This window comes from Porites lutea, chromosome 3 (genome assembly GCF_958299795.1).
Source record: "Porites lutea chromosome 3, jaPorLute2.1, whole genome shotgun sequence".
NCBI lineage: Eukaryota > Metazoa > Cnidaria > Anthozoa > Scleractinia > Poritidae > Porites > Porites lutea.
This window is the reverse complement of record NC_133203.1, coordinates 4,889,537-4,910,057: the sequence shown is the minus strand read 5'-3', so window position 1 is coordinate 4,910,057 and position 20,521 is coordinate 4,889,537. Positions and strand designations below refer to the sequence as shown.

The following is a 20,521-nucleotide window of genomic DNA, read 5'->3' as shown; positions in this document are numbered from 1 at the left end:
ACCCTGTTTAAGACAAATATCGCTGATTTTCCTACCCTGTTTTCTTTTTCAATGATTTTGGAAAAAACACAGACCGCCTATAAAGACTTGATGGCCCCTAGTTCTGCCTCTATCAGCGCTCCTTATTGCGGCCGTGCGCGTGTGGGGACGTGCGGCCAGCCAGGGTATGTTTTTCGGGATTTTTGTCTTAAACAGGGTATCGAATTTATCATTTTTTGTCTTAATCAGGGTATCGATTTATCAATTTTAGTCTCAAACAGGATAAATGTCTTAAACAGGGTATCAAAAATCGGAATTCTGTCTTAAACAGGGTAGGAAAGTCAGCGATATTTGTCTTAAACAGGGTCAGGGTATGAGGGACCGCGCCGCACCTCCCCACCCAGCGATATATCCAGTACCCCCCCCGGGCGTTTCTCCTTTTTCTGTGAGAGTTTAGAATTGATTTTTAAGAATTCTCATTAAAAGAAATGGTAATTTTATAGCTTGCAGGCGCCCCGCATCCTCTTTCTGAATTTTATGACCAATGGGTGCGCTCCTGAATCTGTTAAATAAAATTTTTGCCTCTTTTTGTTGCTATCAATGCCGCAACAGATTCTTTGTTTATTTTTTCATTCATAATTTCTTTTCTTTATACTTTGCAATCATATCTGTCTTATGGCAATAAGGAGCGCTGATAGAGGCAGAACTAGGGGCCATCAAGTCTTTATAGGCGGTCTGTGTTTTTTTCAAAATCATTGAAAAAGTTTCATACAAAAAATGATTGCACAAATGAATAAATATTATGACTAGGCTTAAGATTGTTATTTAAAGGTATGGATCCTTGAACGGATACGGGAACTAGGTAGATTAGAACAAGGACGCAAGTTTTTCTGTAAGGTCCAAGCAGCGTAAAGGAAGTGAAATTTCGTGATACATGACGATGCAGGAGCGATTGGTAATCCGCTCCTGACGATGCAAATCAAAATTCTCAAAGTGACGTCATCGGTGGAACCACGTGACTTACGTCACGAACTAAAAAGAGGAGAACACCTGGAAGACTCCATAAAAAACGGGTCTATCCGTCTTCCTCAAAACTAGTATCTTTTAAACGCCAAATTTTCTGATTTGACAAAGACGCCATGGCGGCAAATCCAGGTTATTCAACAGGTAAAGAACAGCCGTACCCAACACAGCAACCGATGACACAGTATCCACCATCGCAGTTCGGCGGCTATCCTCCTCCGTCGAATCAAAACGCTTATCCACCGCCTGTTGAAACGGTACCAGCGTTAAATCCTGCCTTCCCTCCACCGCCGGCGTACGATGCTGCCGTGGGGAAGCCTGCAGGAGCGGTGCCTAGTCCATACGGTCCAAATTATCCTTACGGACCGCAGTATCAATCGCAACCTACACCTCCTAGCTACACCACAAGTTCTGATGTCGAATACCAAGGAGCAGCGTTCCATGATCGGATCATTAGCTTCGACGACAAAACTATCAGGCTTGGTAGGTTGTTTTCATGCAGGTTGTCTTGATCTATCGGATTTTCAAGTTATTGAATTTTTTAGATCTTATGGTTTCTTTTTCTGACTATTTCGTTATCATACGGTCGTGTTTTTAATTGGTTTGCATGCAAAATAAGCTTTTTATGTAGTCCTCCTGTCAAGGATGAAGTCTATGAAACTTAAATATGTATGTTAAGGCGTGAGATAAAATAAAAATGAACTTGAATTCGGTAATGCAGTAAGCCGACCTTTTATAACGTTAGAAATCAGCTGAATATTACCATATTTTCCAGCCGGATATTTTTCCTTTGTTTTTCTTGGTCATTATAATAATTTGTTATTATTGGATGACAGTTATTGATAATATCAAGAATTATGCAGATCAACTAGAGGGGGAGTTCCCCTGAGATCAGCACCCTCCTCGATCTGTGTTATTCTTCATATCATTAAACAAAACCCATATTTGTTTTACTATTCATTCATATTATTTCCAACCTTAACAAAAAATGCCAACCTTGGTCTATGTGAAGTTTCCGTCTTTATAACATTTTCTCATTCTTCAACAGTTTCTGGTTATAAAAGGAAGTTTGTTCTAGCATATATTCTTCAAAGAGCAGCTGTCATCTAAAAAATCTTCTGCTATTTGCTCCAGCTCTATCAAAGTAGCTGAGCTACTGTGCCTTTTAGTTCTGCTGTCCCTTTATCTGTTTATAGAGTGATTTTACTAAATCCGTGAAACAAAATGTAACGATAAGCGCTACATAGTAAAGAGTAAACAAAAGAAAGCAGTGAAATTAGAGTGTAATATTGGTTATTAGTCTACTATCTATTACACAGGTTAAGTAAAATCACTCTCTACATATTGTCCAACATTTGAACAACCATGACCATGAGTTAATGAGTTAGTATCTCCCTGTAAAATGCGTGTTTTGCCAGGATTGATATATTTAGTTGTTTGTGAAGAAATAAGTCTGGTGTGACAGTTTTCTGAGTTTCATTGTAACTGATCTAATTATGACTATTATTCTTTTCTTTTTTCTTTCTTCATTCACCCTGGTCACAGGATTTATAAGGCGGGTAAGAATGTTTCTGAATTGTTTGGTATTATAACCATCCTTCTATTGATTCAGTAAAATAACAGACCTTCGCTAAACATTTGGTGCCTTTAAAGGGGCAATGTCACAGCAATGCCAACTACGCATCCTTGTTCACTATGGAACTGGAGAAATCACTTGTGAATGACAAAACCACATCTTTATGTCAAAAGAATATTAAATATTCTATTTTTCATTTTCTACCAAGCATAATATCAAACCTTAACAAATGTTACAACCATTGAAGTGAGCTTTAAAAACTACTTAAGCCTGCGAACAAGTTTTCAAAAACCAAAATTGCAATCGGTTTCAATCTTCCTCAAGGTTATCCATTTGTGCCTCCTTTTGTGTTTTCTGTGTTATTTTTACCTTCTTCTAATGTTTTGAGAGGTTATTTTTATGTTTCACTCAATTTGAAGGAAGTTTCTCTGTTTTGAATTTTGATAAATTTCGTGACGCAGCACCTGTGCTTATTGAGGACACCAACGGTGATCTAAGATCCTTCACTGCATGCCTAACACTTTCAATACCTTTTGTGGGAGAAAACCAAAAATGCAAGGGTGAAAGAAATAATTAATAGGCCATTTCCAAGTTCCAAAAACTCTCACTTTCAAAACGAGGCTAAGTGCAAACCATTCTTGTCAAAATGAGTTTTATTTGCATGAGAGTAAAAAAAATTAATGACTTTCTTATCAGTGGCTTTGCTCTTAGCCTCCCTTTCAAACAGAGGCTTAGCCAGGCAACAGAGAAATCCCCTACAAACTTTGGTTTACTCCCATGTGAAGGACCATTTCCTATTCTTATGGACTTAAGTTTTGCTACCTTACAAAGTTAAAAGGAAAACGGTAAAAAATAAGGTAAAAAAGTGTTGGTTGAAAGATTTTTTAGTTTGCTACATTCAGGAAAATGTTAGTGAAAAGCTAACCATTTTCAAGGTCAGGAAAAGTGTGAAATGTTAGTGAAGTGCTAAAAAAAGGTCATCCTCATGGGTTGTTGTGCATATAAAATATATAATTGATTCGAGTGTATTTTAGTATTTTTCTTCTTTTTTATGTGAATATATAGGTGTTTGCTATCCTCATGTTGCAACTTTTGACCACTGTTGGAGCCATCTGCCTCTTTGTATTTCAGTAAGAATTGCTCATAATCATGTATTTTTGCATATGAGTTTGTGGTAGTCCTTGTGCAGTTAAGACCAGTTACACTAGGCCATTTTTCTTGGAACTTGTGTCACAGTGTTATGTTGCTCTAATAAGACACCAGCTGCAAGTAAATTTTGCATTGTGTCCTCTGAAATAAAATAATATGTCTGCACAAAAAAAGAAAAATGGTTGATAAAGATAGTTTCTTGTTGTTGTAGATGAGTACAATCACCAAAATAACATCACAAAAGATTGAAAAGAAACTGAACATGTGTGGAGGTGCCCACACCACAACACAATAGCTAATCTACAATAGTTTCCAATGTCAAGAAACACCCTAAATTAAGTTCTGTACTTCTGACGATGATGGCAGCAGTGCTGCAACAGATTTTTTTAGGCAATCCCTGCAATGCAAGAATGTGGCAGAAAGCATTACACATCACATGCCACTTGCACAACAAGTTCCAAAAAACTGGCTATTTGTACGTGTAGATGTGAGCAATGGTTGCATGATAAAGAAGCTCTCTCGGAATATTGGAGCATCAGTTATAAAAAGAAGCAGGCCTACAATCATGGACAAAAGTCTTGAGACACTCTTGCATTTCTTAGGCGTTTTCCAATTCACACGTGCCCAACCCCTCACCTCACCCCACAAGAAATGTTGGACATGTGTTGTCAGAATTCTTTCCGAGTTTCAAATTTGTATTGGGTGGGGGAGGGAGAACTTCAAGACAATTTTGAAAAAGATGCATTGTTTTATAAGGGAACCCATAAATTACAGAAATTATTAATACTGCTTTACTTTCCCAATGCAAGGACTTTAGTCCATGATTGTAGAACCTTTTAGAATGTTGAAATGTTAAATTTGTTAAAGCACTCAGTTTGATCAAAATTGTGTTCGCCAGATAATTTGTTGCTTACCTGAGGTATTTATTTGTTGTGAATAACATCTTATTAGACTATTACATCGTGAACAAATATGATTTTTCTCTAACGTATTTTAGAGTTTAACTCCTTAAAATTCCACATTTTCTTTACCGTTACGCAGTAAAGGAGTCAAAGATTTTGTCCAGGATAACTGGGGAATGTATATTTCAGCCTAGTAAGTCTAACAATCTATTTGTCTGTTTTTGTCCTGTGCGTATGCATTTTCATTTTAGCGCTGGCCCCATTGACACAATGTTGACGAGAAAAATGTTCTTGATATGATGCTTTTTATAATGATGGTGATTATCATGTTGGTGTTGTTGTAGCCAGTGCCACGGACGAAACTTAAACTCTGCTTAAGTCTGTCTGCGAAACAGTGACAAAATCCTACTTCTGGGCCCCCAGCTGTGTACCAAGATTTGAGTACTTGCCGTGTGATATGATTGATCTGTTGAAAAAGCCATGTCTCAATTGTCAATTTGCCAATCAAGATGAATGGAAATTCCAAACATACTTCCGGTAATTCATTGAGTCAGTTGGGGGGAGAGAACGAGGATATTGGCACTACATGTACTTTGCAGACGTTACTAGGCAAAGTTTATTTACGTCTGCAAGGCAGGCTATTGTTGGTGCAGCGTGCAGAGAAAGTAGTTTCCTGATAGTCCAGGGCTTGTGGATTTTGGGATTGGGCCAGTGAAGTTCTTTGCGGGAGTTCACATTACAGAAGTGCAGTAAGAAAAATTGGTGAAATTCCTTATTAAGCATATGAATCATACATGTAACATTGTTGCATTCTGTGAGGTGGGTTGAGTTAGGGTAACGAGAAGCAGCACAGTCAGTCCCCTGCCCCCATCATGTCTTTAGCTGTTCATAGATACAGCTGCAAAAGCTTTTCTGAAAAAAAAAATCAAGAATTTACAGTGGCATTATGTTCTCACCATTTAAATTGTGTTCATTTTTCAGTGTTGTTTTTATTGTGCTGTATGTTGTGCTGGTCTGTTGTGAAGGAGTAAGGTAAGATTAATATTATTGTATTATCTAAACTTGCTTGCTGCATGTGTTTAATTCTTCGTGATTCACATTACTTGTGGATAAGGTTGACTGCAAAGGTTTGACGTAAATTGTTACCTAAGTTACCATAGCAACTGAAAGTACAGCCAGTTGAAAACACTCTTGATTTTTAATAGTTAGCTTTAAGTGCCTATAATTCAAAATGAGTTTTGTATAGTGAGCCCCGTTTTGCTATTACATAACGAGGATAGTAATGATAATGATAATACCATCAACTTACGTGATGCAACTCACTTTGACTCTGAAGATAACTACCGCACAGGTTGTCTAAACATCAGTCTCTGCAGTCAACAAGAACAGTCCTATTCAGGACTATATTTACCCGGACGATCAAACTCAACCTACTTTTGAAATAATAATAACAATAATAATAGTATTAAGAACCTTTGTCAAACCTTCACCAACAATATTTTTTTTGTGTTTGCTTGTCTGAATAAATCCAATTTTGATATATGATTTGGCTTTGAGGAAAAGAGATGAATTTTTCTTTGTTTTCCCCCAAGCCACAGAGCCAAGAAAGATTTTTAACATACTGAAATTGGTCTATTTACCTTAAGCTACATGTAGAATGGTTATTTACAGACGTGGTACATGCATGCATCTTCATGCCTGACTTTTCAGCTATTGTGACTCTGAAGCAGGCTACAGATGGTGAAAGTTTCTGGATGTCTCGGGCAGCCAGCCACCACAAATCATTGTAAACATGCTATAGGATACACATACTCCCTAAACTTATCATTACATCTACGAAAATAATTTATATTACAATATTTATTTATTGTTAAATTCTTCTTTTCAGGAGGAGCTATCCTGCCAATGTTATCATGCTTACTTTATTTGTAAGTATGAAAACTGATAACTGCTAACACTTAGAACCTGCAGCACATGACCTCGTGTACACCCAAGGGGAGGTACTTTAGAAAATAATGTTTGTGTAGGGATGTGCTGCTGGGACCCCAGAACCCTTAGCCTTTACCAGACTTAATTTGGCTGAATTTTGTTACCCTAGACTAGACTAAACTCCTTAAAGTTTGCCTGAATTTCGCTACTTTAGACTACACTAAACTCCCCAAAACTCTCCCTATCCTAACAATTTTCCAGAAATTACTGAGTTAGACACTTTCTTATTAATTTTAGATTTGCCAATTTTATTTGGTTTTCCCAGTCTAGACTCAAACCTTCAACCAGTTGATCAGTTTCCTGAATAATTTAATGATCCCCCCCCCCCCCCCCCCCGCCGACTCCTACATGTATTCCTGCCATGCTTTTTATCATTTATAAAACAGAGGACTTGCTATGAAACTATCTAGGGTATAGTAGAGCTAGTTGTTATGGATGCAAAACATCACAGGATTCTGTGAGTGCATATCATAGTGAATTAATGATTCCATGCTCTTTAGTTAACTGGCATTTTTTAATTTTTAACTAGACTATTTCTTTGTCGTACCTTGTGGGAGTGATTTCAAGGTAGGTGTTAGACATTTAGATTTGCTCATTCCCATGTCTGTGCCAATATTTGTTACTGTTTTCCTTGTCTTGCATGGAGGGTTCTATCTAGGGTATTTGAGGGGTAGAGTCTTCCCCCAAAATGCCAATCTTCCCCCCCCCCCCCTGCCAAATATATTGTTATCATTATAGTATATAAGTAACTATATTGGAAAAATCATCCAGATGTGACAAGGTCAGTGCACATGAAGTAAGTATTCCCTGTCTAAGGACACTATATGACAAGGAACTAAAAAAATAAAAGAAAATACCACCGTAACATTTCTCAAAATTGTGTCTCAAAATGCACTAGATTGCATCACAGGGCATATTCATTTAAAAAATTTCCCGGGGGACATGCCCCCCCCAGATGCCGCTAGGAAGTTTGTGGCCTTCGGCCACTTGGTACTTCTCCCCCAAACAATAAATCCTAGATAGAACCCTGGCATGGTTGACTTTAAGGTGGTCAGGAGTTGTTCCGTGGAAGAATCTTTGAGTTTTTCCTCTCTTACTCATCCTGATGGGTTCTTTTTTCGAATGTCAGGGAAATGTTTAGCCTGAGAAAACAGCTGACATTTTGCGATGCTGTCACTGGTTTCCCCGCCAAGTGACATCTAAGAAACAAGTGCAGAAATTCCATACTGATGACGCATCAGTACCCAGATCTGGGTAGTGCTTCTGATTGGTTGTGCCGCATGGGAAAATTTGATTTAACCAATCAGAAATACTATCCAGATCTGGGTCATGATGTGTCATCAGTATGGAATTTCTGTGCTTGTTTCTCAGACGTCATTTAGCAGGGAGGCCAGTGGTAGCGTCGCCAAATGTCAGCTGTTTTCTCAGGCTAGGAAATGTTAAATTTTATGGGTCACCAAAAAGTTTAGGTATCATAAAGTACTGCCAATAATAGATTGGTTTTGTTTGAATAGTCATACAGTAGGATTTTGTCCAGAGGCTTAAAATGAAGAAACAGCTACCTCTTTACTCGTTCCTACCAGACATACGTGTAACACTGTCACTCAAGGTATAACTTTTGTACCACAAACATTAACAATATCCTTCTTCTTCTTCTGTTTCAGCTTTCATTCGACAAACATAGTCTTGATCATGATGGGTGTTACCACAGTAAGTACCGGGGGGTGCAACAGTTGTATTATGCCTAACACCAGACCTTATTTATTACTAAGACTGCTAACGTCTAGTGCTAGAGGCCTTGTAAGGGTAAAATTCGTACAAGCAATGTGACTTTGGCACCGTAGTTGAAAATATGACAGTGAGACCAAGTGTAGTAAACTAAAGACAGGGGTATGGCTTCCTATCCAATGATATGGGTAACGATGGGTTTTAAAATTCAGACTAGGGACTTATGTACCCCTTTTCCTTCTATTATGAAAAATAACTCTTGAAGAAAATCAAAGCTAAAGTGTTCAAAAATTGATGGTAATAATTACTATAATTATTATTGAGACTCTATATCCAAAACCACCATCACAGAAGTGATTCCCTTTGTTTTCTCTTCATCAATTATAGTAATGTGGTTGAGAAGTTTAGTTCAAGTTTGTGTTCAGACTATTCACTATCTCTGTTGCAATTTTTTTTTCAGCTTGTGTGTGCATCTGTGATGATCTTTGCCTGTCAGACCAAGGTAAATTTTATTTCTTCCATCCAAAACTTTGTAAACTCAAAAATCTAGTGTAATGCTGATATGACCTCTAGCAAAAATATTCACTTTTTGAAAAAAATTAATAACCAGTTTTGAAAAAAAAATTCCAGACTTCTTTTAGGTCTGGAAAACTATTTTGCAAATTTCAAGAATTTTTCAAGAGTTCAAGACCTTATACCAACCCTGGCTGATTATGTGATGTTAATTTGTTTCATTCACATCTGAAAATCTTACCTCAGGAGTGACTGAAGGTAGGATATTTGTTGTTTACCATTTATGTGGGAAAACCAGAATCCCATTTACTATTTGAAAAATCAGTTCCTGTTACCGAAAAATGGCTGCAAAGGCATGAAACTGGTAACAAAGATGGCTAGAAGACAACTGGAGCACAAATTTCCATTTGAAACATTCCGTCTGGAAAAACAGGACTTACCTTCTCAGATGTTCTAGTATTCCTGGAAATTTTCCACTAAAACAAACAAAATGTTGTATTCCATTGGGTTCCAAGTGAATACTCTGGAAGTTTTGTAAATGGTAAACAACCATTGCCTCTGTTTACTTTTAAGCTGCATTACCTCTAATCTCACTGTCTCTTATCTAAATGTCAACTTTACAGTATGATTTTACGACATGGGGAGGAGTGTTGTTCTGCGCAGCTCTGGCAATCTTTTTCCTCAGCATCTTCACACCAATGTGGTTGGCTCTCAACACAACGGTAGGTCATCATTTCTTTTCAGTTTACCTCTACAAACAAATATAGACTTTTAGGTCCCAAGAGTGACCAACATCAATTTTCTCCTAACAACATAGACAGATCATCAAGAGTAAAGGTTATGAGAATTACTAAACTGATTACCAAAGGGTGAACACTTCGATCTTAAATCAGATTCTCTCAACTATTCTTAGAAGAAATGTATGGAGATCAGTTTGGAGAATTTGTTTGTGGATATTGGGACTTAAAGGGATAAAGGACAGTAATCTGGGTGTGGCTCAGGCTTTGCTTGACCTTTCATGGGGCCTTACAACTGCAGCGAGTGCTTGTGGGGTTTCTCAAAGATGCAAAGTTGTAATTGTCACTTCTAGTTTAGCTTTTGTTTAGAAAATAGAAGTAATAATCAATGCTTATTCTGCACTGGGTAACAACACTTCCTGAAAACTTACTCTACATTTTTATCATAACAGGCTGGAAAGATTATCATTGGAGGTTTACTTGCCTTGGTTTTTGTGGCAGTAAGTAAAAACTGTGAAGTTCACTTTTTGTTCATGTTTCTTTTTTTGTCTTTGACTTTGACACTTGTAATGCATTATTATAATAATAAAATTATTCATTACCGTTGACACTAAATTTTTGGTTTTGAAATGCATTTTTATTTTTTACATTTTGCATCGTAAAATATTTCCTATTTGTGGGTTAGGTAATGAGAAGGTGCATGAATTTGTCAAATCGACAAAAGAAAGTACTAAAAACGTTTATAAAATTGACAGGTTAATAATTCATTAAAAAAAGTTTTGTGTTCCCATCCTCTGGCAATTCCTTTTTGGAAACTGTCAATTTCTTTAGTCTTTTCATGAGACCATTCTGCAAAGAAAAGACTTGAAAAAGCCTTAACCTCAATGGACTCAAAGGCCTTAACTGAAAGGAAAAAAAAGGAGTCAGACTCTTTCAATACCTTCCTCTCATCCCAAATTTAAACTTTTGCTCTATTTTTGCACCAGGAAGGGAAGTATATGTAAGCTAGTTTTCAATATTAAAATATCGAAAATTTCAAAATTTTGATTAGTTTTCATTGGTTCTTTTTACCTAAATGGTAAACACAAAAAATAGTTTAAATGTTTCAAATGTTCCTTGGCAAAACGTCCATAGACAAATGGCTTAGGAAAGCATTCAGAGACTAGGTCATGACATTGCTTTGTTTGTCCCCATCACTTTTATAGTTCCTGGCTTATGATGTCCAGCTTGTCATGGGAGGACGAAAGTATGAGCTGAGTCCGGAGGAGTACATCTTTGCCTCTCTTATACTCTACATGGATATCATTCGCATCTTTCTTTTACTTCTTGCCATATTTGGCCGTGGTAGCAACTGAGCAGTGTCATCAGCAGTATATTATCCTGTTGTCAATATGTTACTACTTACTGGTGTAGCGCTTAAAAATCTTGTGTCGTATGTTACTGCAGTATTGAAGTGTAAATTGAAGTAATATTAGCCTAGTGAGTAAGGTGACTGTTGGTAGATCAAATGCTTATCAGTAGGCAGCTTTATTTATTAACATTAGAAGAAGAAGAAGTGATAACTGCTTTGTGTGTACATGGATTTCATAAGATAAAGCAAGTTCGGAAACTTGTCTTGCTTGCTAATTCTGTGTGGAGAATTTAACTGATGTTTACTGCTATTACTTTGAGTGATTGTTTAGTTAATCATACAAGTGATTAACAAAATCGGATGACCACGTAGCAGGAGTCCGATTTGTTTTATCACGAGTGTGATTATAGACTGAATTGAATGACACCAAGTTCTGTTACTAATTAATCATAACTATAACAAAACTTTTTAAATTTTAGGCTTTTTTCTAATTAGAACACAAGAAATTCTGAGAGTTTTTTTGCTAGCAGTGAAAAAAAGCTGCTTAAGTGCACGTGTAGAATGGCATGTACTGTCCAATTACAGGCATGACGCATCCTGTCCTATCACACTGTCCCATTAATGCTAAAATCAGGACAGTTGATAGCCAATCAGATTTGAGAATTTTGTCATAGTTATGATTAACATCAGAATCTATGAGTTGGACTTTACATTCTGAGGAGAGGACAAGCATCAGCTTGCCCAAAGGGCAGTGTATTAATTCCAATTACAGTACTAACAAAGAGATTGTAATAGCTTGCATAATATTTAATGAAAAACATCATTGTAAAGACTAGAAATATTATTATGCAATTTAAAGACCCAGGTTATTGGACAGGACTTCAGTTGTGCCTTTTCATAGTTGAGTGGGTTCATGTAGTTTATAGTACATTTAGATGGCTTGCATAGTTGTGTTTTTTATTGAAGGACCTGTCCCTGTAGCTAATAATGGCATCAGATTTTGACATGCATAGGTGCACAATGCTCCCATAAAAATGTTGTGGTAGTCTATACCGTGTGTTTACAGTTTTAATACTTTCATTCCAAACAGTGCACAAATTCTCTTTTTTCACTTTTATGCCATCAAAAATAGAAACCATTCAGTACAGAAAGTCCAGAATCTGGGAAATGAAAGGGGATAGATATGTTAAAGGCCTCGCCAAGGATCATGTCGGTGCAATATTTCATATGCGAGATACTCTGAAAAATGTTTTAACCCAATTAATAAAGCTTTGTATGGAGAGGCCATCTAAATGCCACATCACGCAAAAGCTTGGAAATTCAAGCATCCTCTATTAACAAAACGGAGAACCTTTTAGAATGGAAATTTTGAATAAATAAAAGTGTTTAGCTGCTGTTAAGAAAGTAAACACTCAGAAGAATGGATAATTCCTTTAGTTTGAATTTTGGTGACATCATGTGAAAACTGAGAGTATCAAAATGGAAAAAATCCCCAAAGTCATTAATAATATTAATAATAATATTAATTTATTAATGAAATTGGGGATTTTTACCTTGTTAAAGGACTTTTGACGAGGTTTCAAATGGTCACACTTAAGGATTTGGTGCACATAAAGTACATGGAAGTAGAAAGGTTAAAACAGCCTGTGTGAAAAGTTGTATTTAAGTGTTTTGTTTCAAGTATAACTCCTATTCATACCTGACCAAGATACCGGTGGTAACAAAATCTTGGCAAAATGTAGAAGTAATTCATACTTAATGCCAGTTGTTTTATTAATTTACCAGATTTTATATTGTTTTGTATAGTAACAGTCCCCAGCTTTAGAAGCTGATATTAGAAGACAGGCCAGAAGGGTAGACAGTTCATAATCCCTTATTTTTCTGTAAGAGCATTAAGATCGAGCATCATCACTGACAGCCATTTTGTAATATTGGTAACGGAAAAATAGCGAACTGTGTCTACAAAAAGAGTTGTAGGAAGTGACATGCATGGATGTAGAATTATAGTGCGACTGGGATAACCGTGAAAACTTGAAATATTTCAAGAATGTTTATTGTGTCAGACAATCACAGCAAAGATCAGGACATGTGCACAAGCCACAAAACCACAAACTAATTAACATTCTTGCTTGCGGTTTAGTTTTCTCATGCCTGATTGCCTTTTTCATTGCAACACAATAACATTCCAGAAATCTTTCTGGTGTTCCAGTTTTCCCTGTTTGATGGTAAATGAGCAACAAAATAAAAATATTGCTGTGAAACTCACAAAACCGTTAACACCAGAAATATTTATGGAATGTTATTGTGTTGCAAGAAATAAGCCAATAAGGCCTAAGATAACTAAACCGCAAACAGCAATGGTAAGTTTGTGGTTTTGAGGATTGCTTGCATATCCTGAACTTTATTGTGATTGGCCAGTACACAATCACAATCCTGAAATTTTTCAGATGTTCACGGTTTTCTGAGTTTGACAGTAATAGCTCTCCGTGGAGGGCAAAGAGCAATAAATTAATACTAATACATAACAGTAATGCGTTTGAAGTTGTACTGTCAAATGTCCCAAATAAAATATCTCCATAACATGTTATACAGCAAATTGTTGGTTAATTTAGTTTCCCATGTTCCGTATTTTTTTTTTTGTAAGGGGGATCCATACACTTTTTGATTGCTAAAATCTTATGATAATAATGTGCAAGTGATCATCTATGGGGATACAAACAAAGAAATAAATTTGCACTATCCAGGTCAAAAATATTAGCTGGGAAAGGCGAAAAGGACACATTCAAATATTGGCATTTTTGCCATGTTCTGATGGAAAACTCTTGAGTGTTAAATGATGGTGGAAATGGAGGTATGTTGTGGTTTAATATTTATTAACGTCTTTCATTTATTTATTTTTTAATATTTCATCAGGGTTGTCATTAAGAGCCGGGGACCGGGGATTTTCCCCGGCTACTAAGAGAGTGGCCCCCGGCTACTTTTATTGGAAAATAGAGGAAAAATAGAACCAAAAGAAATCCCTAGCCGTTTGATTCCCCGCCTACTTGTTGTATTTACCCGTCAACTTGAAATCTTAGTTACAACCCTGTTCATACACATTTCTTTTTGTTTGCTTTTGGGTATGGTAATGTATGAGCGATGAGTTTGAACAATTTCAAACAAGGAAAATATTACATTTGTACAATTATAGAAATGTGTATTATTTTGTTATGTAATTTTTTAACTGCATTTTCATCAGGTTCCATCATGAATGTGCCTTCATTAAATAAGAAGGCTTTCTCCCATTCAAAGAAAGTTCAACTAATGACTTCAAAGAATACTTTCCAAACGCATACATCACCCATTCTACTGGATACAATATTCTTTGGATTACTGCAAACAGCCTAAGAAAGACATAACACAATGTCATGGTTGCTTGACCAAAGAGACCAAACGTTCTGAGATGAAGCTTGTTGGCAAGTTCTTTGTCATTGATAAGGTGCCTTGAAAGTTTGCTTGTGGTATCATAACTAAGATGAAAGGGATATTTACTTGCAAATGCTTGCAGAAGGGATTCTGTCAACAGCAGAGAGTCCTTGTCAGGGTTACACTGTCTTGAGCTTATCAAGTCAGACAGATTCTTTTCCTCTTCATAGCTGTTGCACAATAGATCATTTTCTGTTCCTGAACCAAAAAGAATGTGTTATGGGGTGAAAATTAGCCAACACTGGTTTCCCCGCAAAATGACATACAAGCACAAAAACTCCCCGCTGATGATGCTCACTAACCAGGGTTTGTTTACTGACTGATAGTTTTTGTGAAAATTGAAATCTTTGGAAAGTTTTGGGAAAGATTTGGAAAACTTTTGTGAAAATTAATGTTACCGGTAATTATTACAGCCCACATGATTATAGTGTATGGCCTGTGTGACAGGCACGAAAAGGGGAAGGGGGGGGGGGTGAAAAGTGCAAAAGCTCTCCCTCTCTCCCCGATCCCCTCCCTGTTTCCCTTCCCTCCTATCCCCTACCCCTTTTGACCGACACCTGCTACGCAGGCTTGTATTGTGCACGTACTTCAGATTGGCAGTTTGATAGTAAAGAAAATTTTTTCCGTAAGGCCTGGGTGAATTTTAATTGAAGAACTGAGTTATTTAACAAGTTTTGTATAAAAACAGGGTTTGCTAACTGAAATGGCAATTGTCAGGGGATTTTTGCCATTTGAAATCAATAATTATTTCTAGGCCACATTAAAATCATCACACTCCTAAGACCATGAATGGACTGTACAAAATTTTGTTTCAAATGCATTATAAACTCCAAATACTATTATGGCAGCCCTTAAGCACCCTGAAATGCAGTTGAACCTCTTTACAATGGCCATCTTGGGGAGAGAAGAAAGTGGCCATTGTAAAGGGGTGGCCCTTGTAGAGAGGTTTTAACCCTTTAAGCCCTAGTATCCACATACAAATTCTCCAAACTGATCTCTATATATTTCCTTAAAGAATGAGTTGAGAGAATTTGACAAAAGATCAAAGCATTATCTCACAGGTGATCATTTAATTAATTCTCATAACCTAATCTCTTGACAATGTATGGATATCATTGGGAGAAAATTGATGTTGGTCACTATTGGGACTTAAAGGGTTAAAAGAGTCAATGTATGGATGTTTCTCTGCTGACACAAAAAAAGTGGCCATTGTAAAGAGGTGGGCATTAGCGGAGGTTCGACTGTAGAATGTGCTCTCTATGTCTATTTAATAAACTAAGTACTGATACCAACCAAGGTAATACCCCACAAATTTCCACAACTGTTGGTAGCCACATTTTTCACTGTCTGTCGCCATCACTCCCAATAGCTCTAACCCTCTTAGAACAACTGAGGAAAACGTTGAAAGTGTTCCCGCAAGGTCCTCTTGGTTGATTGGATATCCATACTAAGAAAAATAATTATAATAAATTATTGAGATAAGTGATAACAATTTGAACTTTCTGTGCTGCATGCATCGTGACTCCGATTCCCTGGACCTCTACTTACCCCTCCTGAATCCTCTCTCCTTCTCACCTGACCTTCAAATTCTTTTCTTTTTCCTGCCCTCTCCTGGTTCCTGTCCCCTGTTCCCTGTATTTCAACTTTCTAGGTTTTTCTGCAGCATTCCTATGCCCGCCTGACATTCTTCCCTGGTCTCTCTGTTCTCATCTGCTAGTTTACAGTCCTGGTTTCCCCCTTAATTCTTACCTCCCCCACACATACTTCCCAATCTGTTCTCTCTTGGTTTACACCCTGCCCTGCCTTCTCCTAGCTATCCCTTCTTTTCTGTTTCCAATCTCTCCTGGGTTGAGTGCGAAATTTGAATTCAGATATGAAAGCTTAAAAAGCAAATTCAGTTTTATTCTTCTTGCCTGCAACTTGATTATTGGATGCTCAAAGAAGAATTGAGCAAATTATCCGGGAAAATGTTTTTAAACAAAAGAAAAAGACCCCAGGTTAAAATTTAACCCTGGGTTAGAGCTAATCGGCCTTCAAACAACTGGGCCATGGTTCTTTTCCTTTCCTTGTCCCCACCTTTCTCTGCTCTCACCTATGTTTAGCAGTGCCAGATCCAGACTTTGAGAGAAGTGGGTGGCCTGGTCATCCAGACCCTTACATAAGGAGGGGCCCGGTCTCTCAAAAATTTTTTTTGGCCCTTCCGGCCTCAGTTTGGTCCAAAATTAAGGGGGGAAAAACCGTGTACTGAAGTCCGAAAAATAATGAATCTATTTCAAAACAACCGAGTCAATTCTTTGTCTTTACTATTTTGTCACTCCAGTTCAAATTCAGTGTTCATCTGTTTATACTTTGTTACTTAATGGCATTCCCTCCCCATCCATTCGCTTATTTCCTTAATTCCGGTTATTTGCGTCAAATTCCCGATAACTCGAACTTTTTCCGATTTCCCTTGAAGGTTCGAGTTATCGGGAGTCGACTGTATGAGGTTTAGTGTAGGTGCCTCAACGGATGGTCATACCAAGCACATAAGAGACAAACACAAGTATCCATGGCAACCAGTGAGTGGCAACCCCCACCAGCACAGTCAAAAACAACACACAGTTACAACACTGTCCTTTCACCTTATATAAAAGTCCCCTATCCTACCAGTATTCAAGTTATACTTAATAGAGATTCAAGATAATTAAACTGAAAAATGGGCTCGATTCCCTGCCATTTGATGGAGTCAGGCTGGCATCTGCCTCCAGGAATTTGGGTACACAAAAGAGGCCCTCTTAGGGTGTGTGGAGGGGTGGGTGGGGGGGGGGGAGTGGGAAGTTGATATGAATGTCCCTAGTCTGAATTCTTTTTGAGGAGTAGGCCATGATATGCCCCTGTTGGTATTTAACCCATCTTTATGTCATTTGCCGCCATTTTATCTAGTCTTATGTCACTGTTTCGAGGCAGTGTCGCTAGGCTCAATTACCAGCCACTGTTCGGGAAATGAACCTGCGCTCCTCCACTGAACAGACTGCTGGACACATGAGTTGTCAATTGTCAATTACCACCAATCAGATCATTGCCTGCTCAAATCGAGCAGGCAGAATAAATTTAATTGCCTGAAGCAGACTTCAAATGGCGGATACAAAGGTGTTGTTTGATGTGGTGTGCAATCATGTTTTAGAGCATTTTACACTAAAAATCCTGGAACATTTACAAAGGAAAGCATTAGCTTAGAGAAGCTGGCAAACTATAAGCATGATTTTGAAATTCAACCAACCGTATCTGGATCATTAATTATTTTCCAGTCTGCAGCGATCGTTGTTAACAGCTAACATGAAAGAAATGACTGTCTTGTCAAGTCCATTTCTGTTGCAATTTCACTCCAAACTTCACTAGTGCAAGATCAGTATAAACACCTTCAATCAGTACGTGTTCCTGCTGATTTTATATGGTGAATATCTAAGTGACCAAGAGGCAAAGCACAACATGTGTTTGGTATTTAATAACATTTCCTGTTTCTGGTGTTTTGTAATGACCCATAAATTAAATTTTGAAATTACGTCACAGACACGATAGGCCACTCACGCGTTCAGCCGTCTCTTCTCGGGGAGGACCGAGAGAGTGGAGGAAATCGACCCTACCAATTTGCTTGTCTGAATTTAACCCTAACAGGGCCTCCCAAAACAGCTGGTAATCAAGTCTACCTGGCCCTAGTTGTTCAAAAGCAAGATAGTGCTATCCACCGGATAAATCACTATCCAGTGAATAAAGTATTATGGAAAACAAAAAATTGCGCTATCCAGTGGATAAAGACTTACCAGGTGGATAGCACTATCCACCTTTTGAACAACTGGGACCTGGACAGTGATAAATCTTTTTTCTTTTGCTGCACTTACTTTCTCTACCTCCCATCTGTTGTCATGATGTTGAACATAATAACGGACAGCAGCATGGAGCAGACGTACCCTCATGCATTCTGCTTTAATGTCCCCTGGTGCACCAAGAACCACTTCCTTGACAAAATGTAGGGTTTCAAACAGTCTGCGGCGGACATCTCCGTATGCAGTCATGCGACCCATGGCTGTTAAAACCTGGGGAAATACCAGTAATTGAGAATGTTCGTACTATGTTCGTGTGTGATAATTCCCTTATTGGCTCCTTAGTAAATCCGTTACAGGTCAAAATTAAATTTAGGTTAAAAATTTGTAACCTCGGTTGATTCACAATTTCCTTCATCTCCTAGCCCTGATTCATGAATAATTAGTGCTAGGAGAGAAAGGAAACTGAGAACCAACTTAAGTTAAAAATTTTAACTTTGACCTGTAACATACTGTATCTACTAAGTACACTTATAACAACTAGTGATTAAATGTTTTGTGAGCAGAGATTTAAAGTTACGTTTAAAAAAAATGATTTAAGAGTTTCACTACATATTCACGAGAACAAATAAATCATGCTATAATATTATCTAAGCTAATTAATTAGAAAATGAATGGATTTTAGAATATTTATGATTAATGCATCAGTCAATTCCAACTGCGCCCAGGCCCCCCCTGGGCTACTGCAGGGCATTTGTCAGTCCCAGGGGTGGGGCATTTGCAAATTTTGTGCTGCCTGGGAGCCGGGCATTTGCCAACCCCGGGGCTATTCCCAAGCTTTTGACACGTACGTGGTTTCCTATCCGAATATAACTACACAGAAGATTTTACTGGAAAAACAAGCATATTGGCTAATCTGTCAATGACAGGAAAAAATTGAAGAGGGCTGTAAAAGGTGTGTTCTCTCCTACCCTGGGGGATTTGACAGCTCAAGAGACCCCACCCCCGGGAATTTGCCATCCAAGGCAAAAAAAAATGCTAACGCCCGGGGGTCGGCCCGGGGGGGTGGGGGGTTGGGGCAGCTGGAATTGACTGATGCATAACTTTAGTAAGCTTACCTTGTTTCCAAAAGCAGCTGTGAATGACTTCACCAGGCTACAATACATCAGAACAAGGCCCGCAATAGCACTGTTTCGAACAAAGAATCGTCTTCCTGAGTCACATTTTTCCCAGTCTACATTCCACGGAGGTTCATGTTCGTAGAACTCTAGAAACCTCGCGCAACTAGGATCCTCGTAAGTTTCACCAAGTTCTTTGATTGTGCTGTAAAGTTCATGACATTTCAAAACACGTTCCCCGTGACATCTCACCGCTGCCAAGACTGCATCGTCTGCCAAAGGGTCACATTCTAGCCTCATTTGATTCAAGTATTTGTCAGAAATTATTGTTACAGAGTTTGCTGTAGCCATGTTGAATTCTACTGGCAGGTGGATCGAGAGGTAGGGTCTGGTAAGGAATGTGTCCCAAATCTCCCAGATGTCCTAGCGGGCAAAGGAAGATGGCGGAATACTTGGCTTGAATGTTTTTCTTTATTTAAGTAGACTTTTTTTCTTTTAAACACGTTTCTACGGAGTTATTTCTCGCCAGAAAGATGTTTGCCAAGTTTATGAACAAGAAGGATTTCCATCCAGGCTCAAAAGCCAACATCAAAAGGGTAAGGCAAAAGCTGGAACCAATGTTGTGGTAAAGTTCATTTCACAGCATCGTTTTTTTTGCCCATAGCGATTGCACTGCAATTTCCTATATTTCAGCGTTGAGTTAACACATATCTATTTGCTTTAAACTACTTTCTTTAGATATTTTTTGGGCTGTCACTAAGATTTCAACTTTCTGGGTAAATACAACAAGTAGGTGGGGAATCAAACAGCTAGGGATTTCTTTTGGTTCTATTTTTCTTCTATTTTCCAATGAAAGTATCGGGGGGCCACGTTCTTAGTAGCCGGCAAAAATCCCCAGCCCCTGCCTCTTAATATGACAGCCCTGTAACAAGTAACAAATAACAAATCTACGCTTGTAAATCTGTTACTTATGATCTGAGGACTGTTTTCTCTTTTTATACCTCCCAACTCAAGCACTTTTTCTGATTAGACCATTTCACGTACCATGTGTAGAAACAAATCTAACTCCTTATGGCATACAAAATGCCGTAACCATGTCCCTAGGGAACTCTACCCTGCCACATGATAAGGTTGTGTGCCTTGCAACTGCGGGAAATCTATAAGCCAGTTGCAACTTGTACTTTTTTTTTC

The 20,521-nt window shown here is 38.0% G+C and overlaps 3 protein-coding genes across 3 annotated transcripts in view; 2 read left to right on the top strand and 1 right to left on the bottom strand.

Annotated features, from left to right (window-relative positions):
* Positions 1 to 1,030: 1,030 nt before the first annotated feature.
* Positions 1,031 to 13,052, top strand: LOC140930260 (protein lifeguard 2-like). Its single transcript, XM_073379937.1, has 12 exons — positions 1,031 to 1,485; positions 2,548 to 2,561; positions 3,644 to 3,708; positions 4,769 to 4,822; positions 5,611 to 5,661; positions 6,518 to 6,557; positions 7,148 to 7,185; positions 8,283 to 8,328; positions 8,807 to 8,848; positions 9,483 to 9,581; positions 10,049 to 10,096; positions 10,802 to 13,052. The coding sequence occupies exons 1-12, from the start codon at positions 1,119 to 1,121 to the stop codon at positions 10,949 to 10,951; spliced, it is 1,014 nt and encodes a 337-aa protein (XP_073236038.1). The 5' UTR covers positions 1,031 to 1,118; the 3' UTR covers positions 10,952 to 13,052.
* A 1,099-nt stretch (positions 13,053 to 14,151) lies between these two features.
* Positions 14,152 to 19,771, bottom strand: LOC140930257 (uncharacterized). The gene is made up of 4 exons (XM_073379932.1): positions 19,331 to 19,771; positions 18,291 to 18,485; positions 15,706 to 15,859; positions 14,152 to 14,610 (listed from the first exon to the last, which is right to left on the bottom strand). The coding sequence occupies exons 1-4, from the start codon at positions 19,679 to 19,681 to the stop codon at positions 14,192 to 14,194; spliced, it is 1,119 nt and encodes a 372-aa protein (XP_073236033.1). The 5' UTR covers positions 19,682 to 19,771; the 3' UTR covers positions 14,152 to 14,191.
* The window catches only part of LOC140930258 (corepressor interacting with RBPJ 1-like), a 7,807-nt gene continuing 7,036 nt past the window's right edge, over positions 19,751 to 20,521 (top strand). The window contains exon 1 of the mRNA XM_073379935.1: positions 19,751 to 19,926. Within this exon, the coding sequence (XP_073236036.1) occupies positions 19,864 to 19,926 (63 nt within the window). The 5' untranslated portion in view covers positions 19,751 to 19,863. The remainder of the gene's footprint in view (positions 19,927 to 20,521) is intronic.

What these genes read in the sequence shown, in the direction of transcription:
- LOC140930260 (XM_073379937.1), top strand. Translation starts at nt 1,119, where the DNA reads ATGGCGGCAAATCCAGGTTATTCAACAGGTAAAGAACAGCCGTACCCA. An exon ending in GGAATGTATATTTCAGCCTA is followed by an intron (nt 4,823 to 5,610) that starts GTAAGTCTAACA and finishes TTCATTTTTCAG; the next exon opens with TGTTGTTTTTATTGTGCTGT. An exon ending in TCATGATGGGTGTTACCACA is followed by an intron (nt 8,329 to 8,806) that starts GTAAGTACCGGG and finishes TTTTTTTTTCAG; the next exon opens with CTTGTGTGTGCATCTGTGAT.
- LOC140930257 (XM_073379932.1), bottom strand. Translation starts at nt 19,681, where the DNA reads ATGGCTACAGCAAACTCTGTAACAATAATTTCTGACAAATACTTGAAT. An exon ending in ACAGATGGGAGGTAGAGAAA is followed by an intron (nt 15,860 to 18,290) that starts GTAAGTGCAGCA and finishes TATTTTTCTTAG; the next exon opens with TATGGATATCCAATCAACCA. An exon ending in ATTTGTGGGGTATTACCTTG is followed by an intron (nt 14,611 to 15,705) that starts GTTGGTATCAGT and finishes TTTTTGGTTCAG; the next exon opens with GAACAGAAAATGATCTATTG.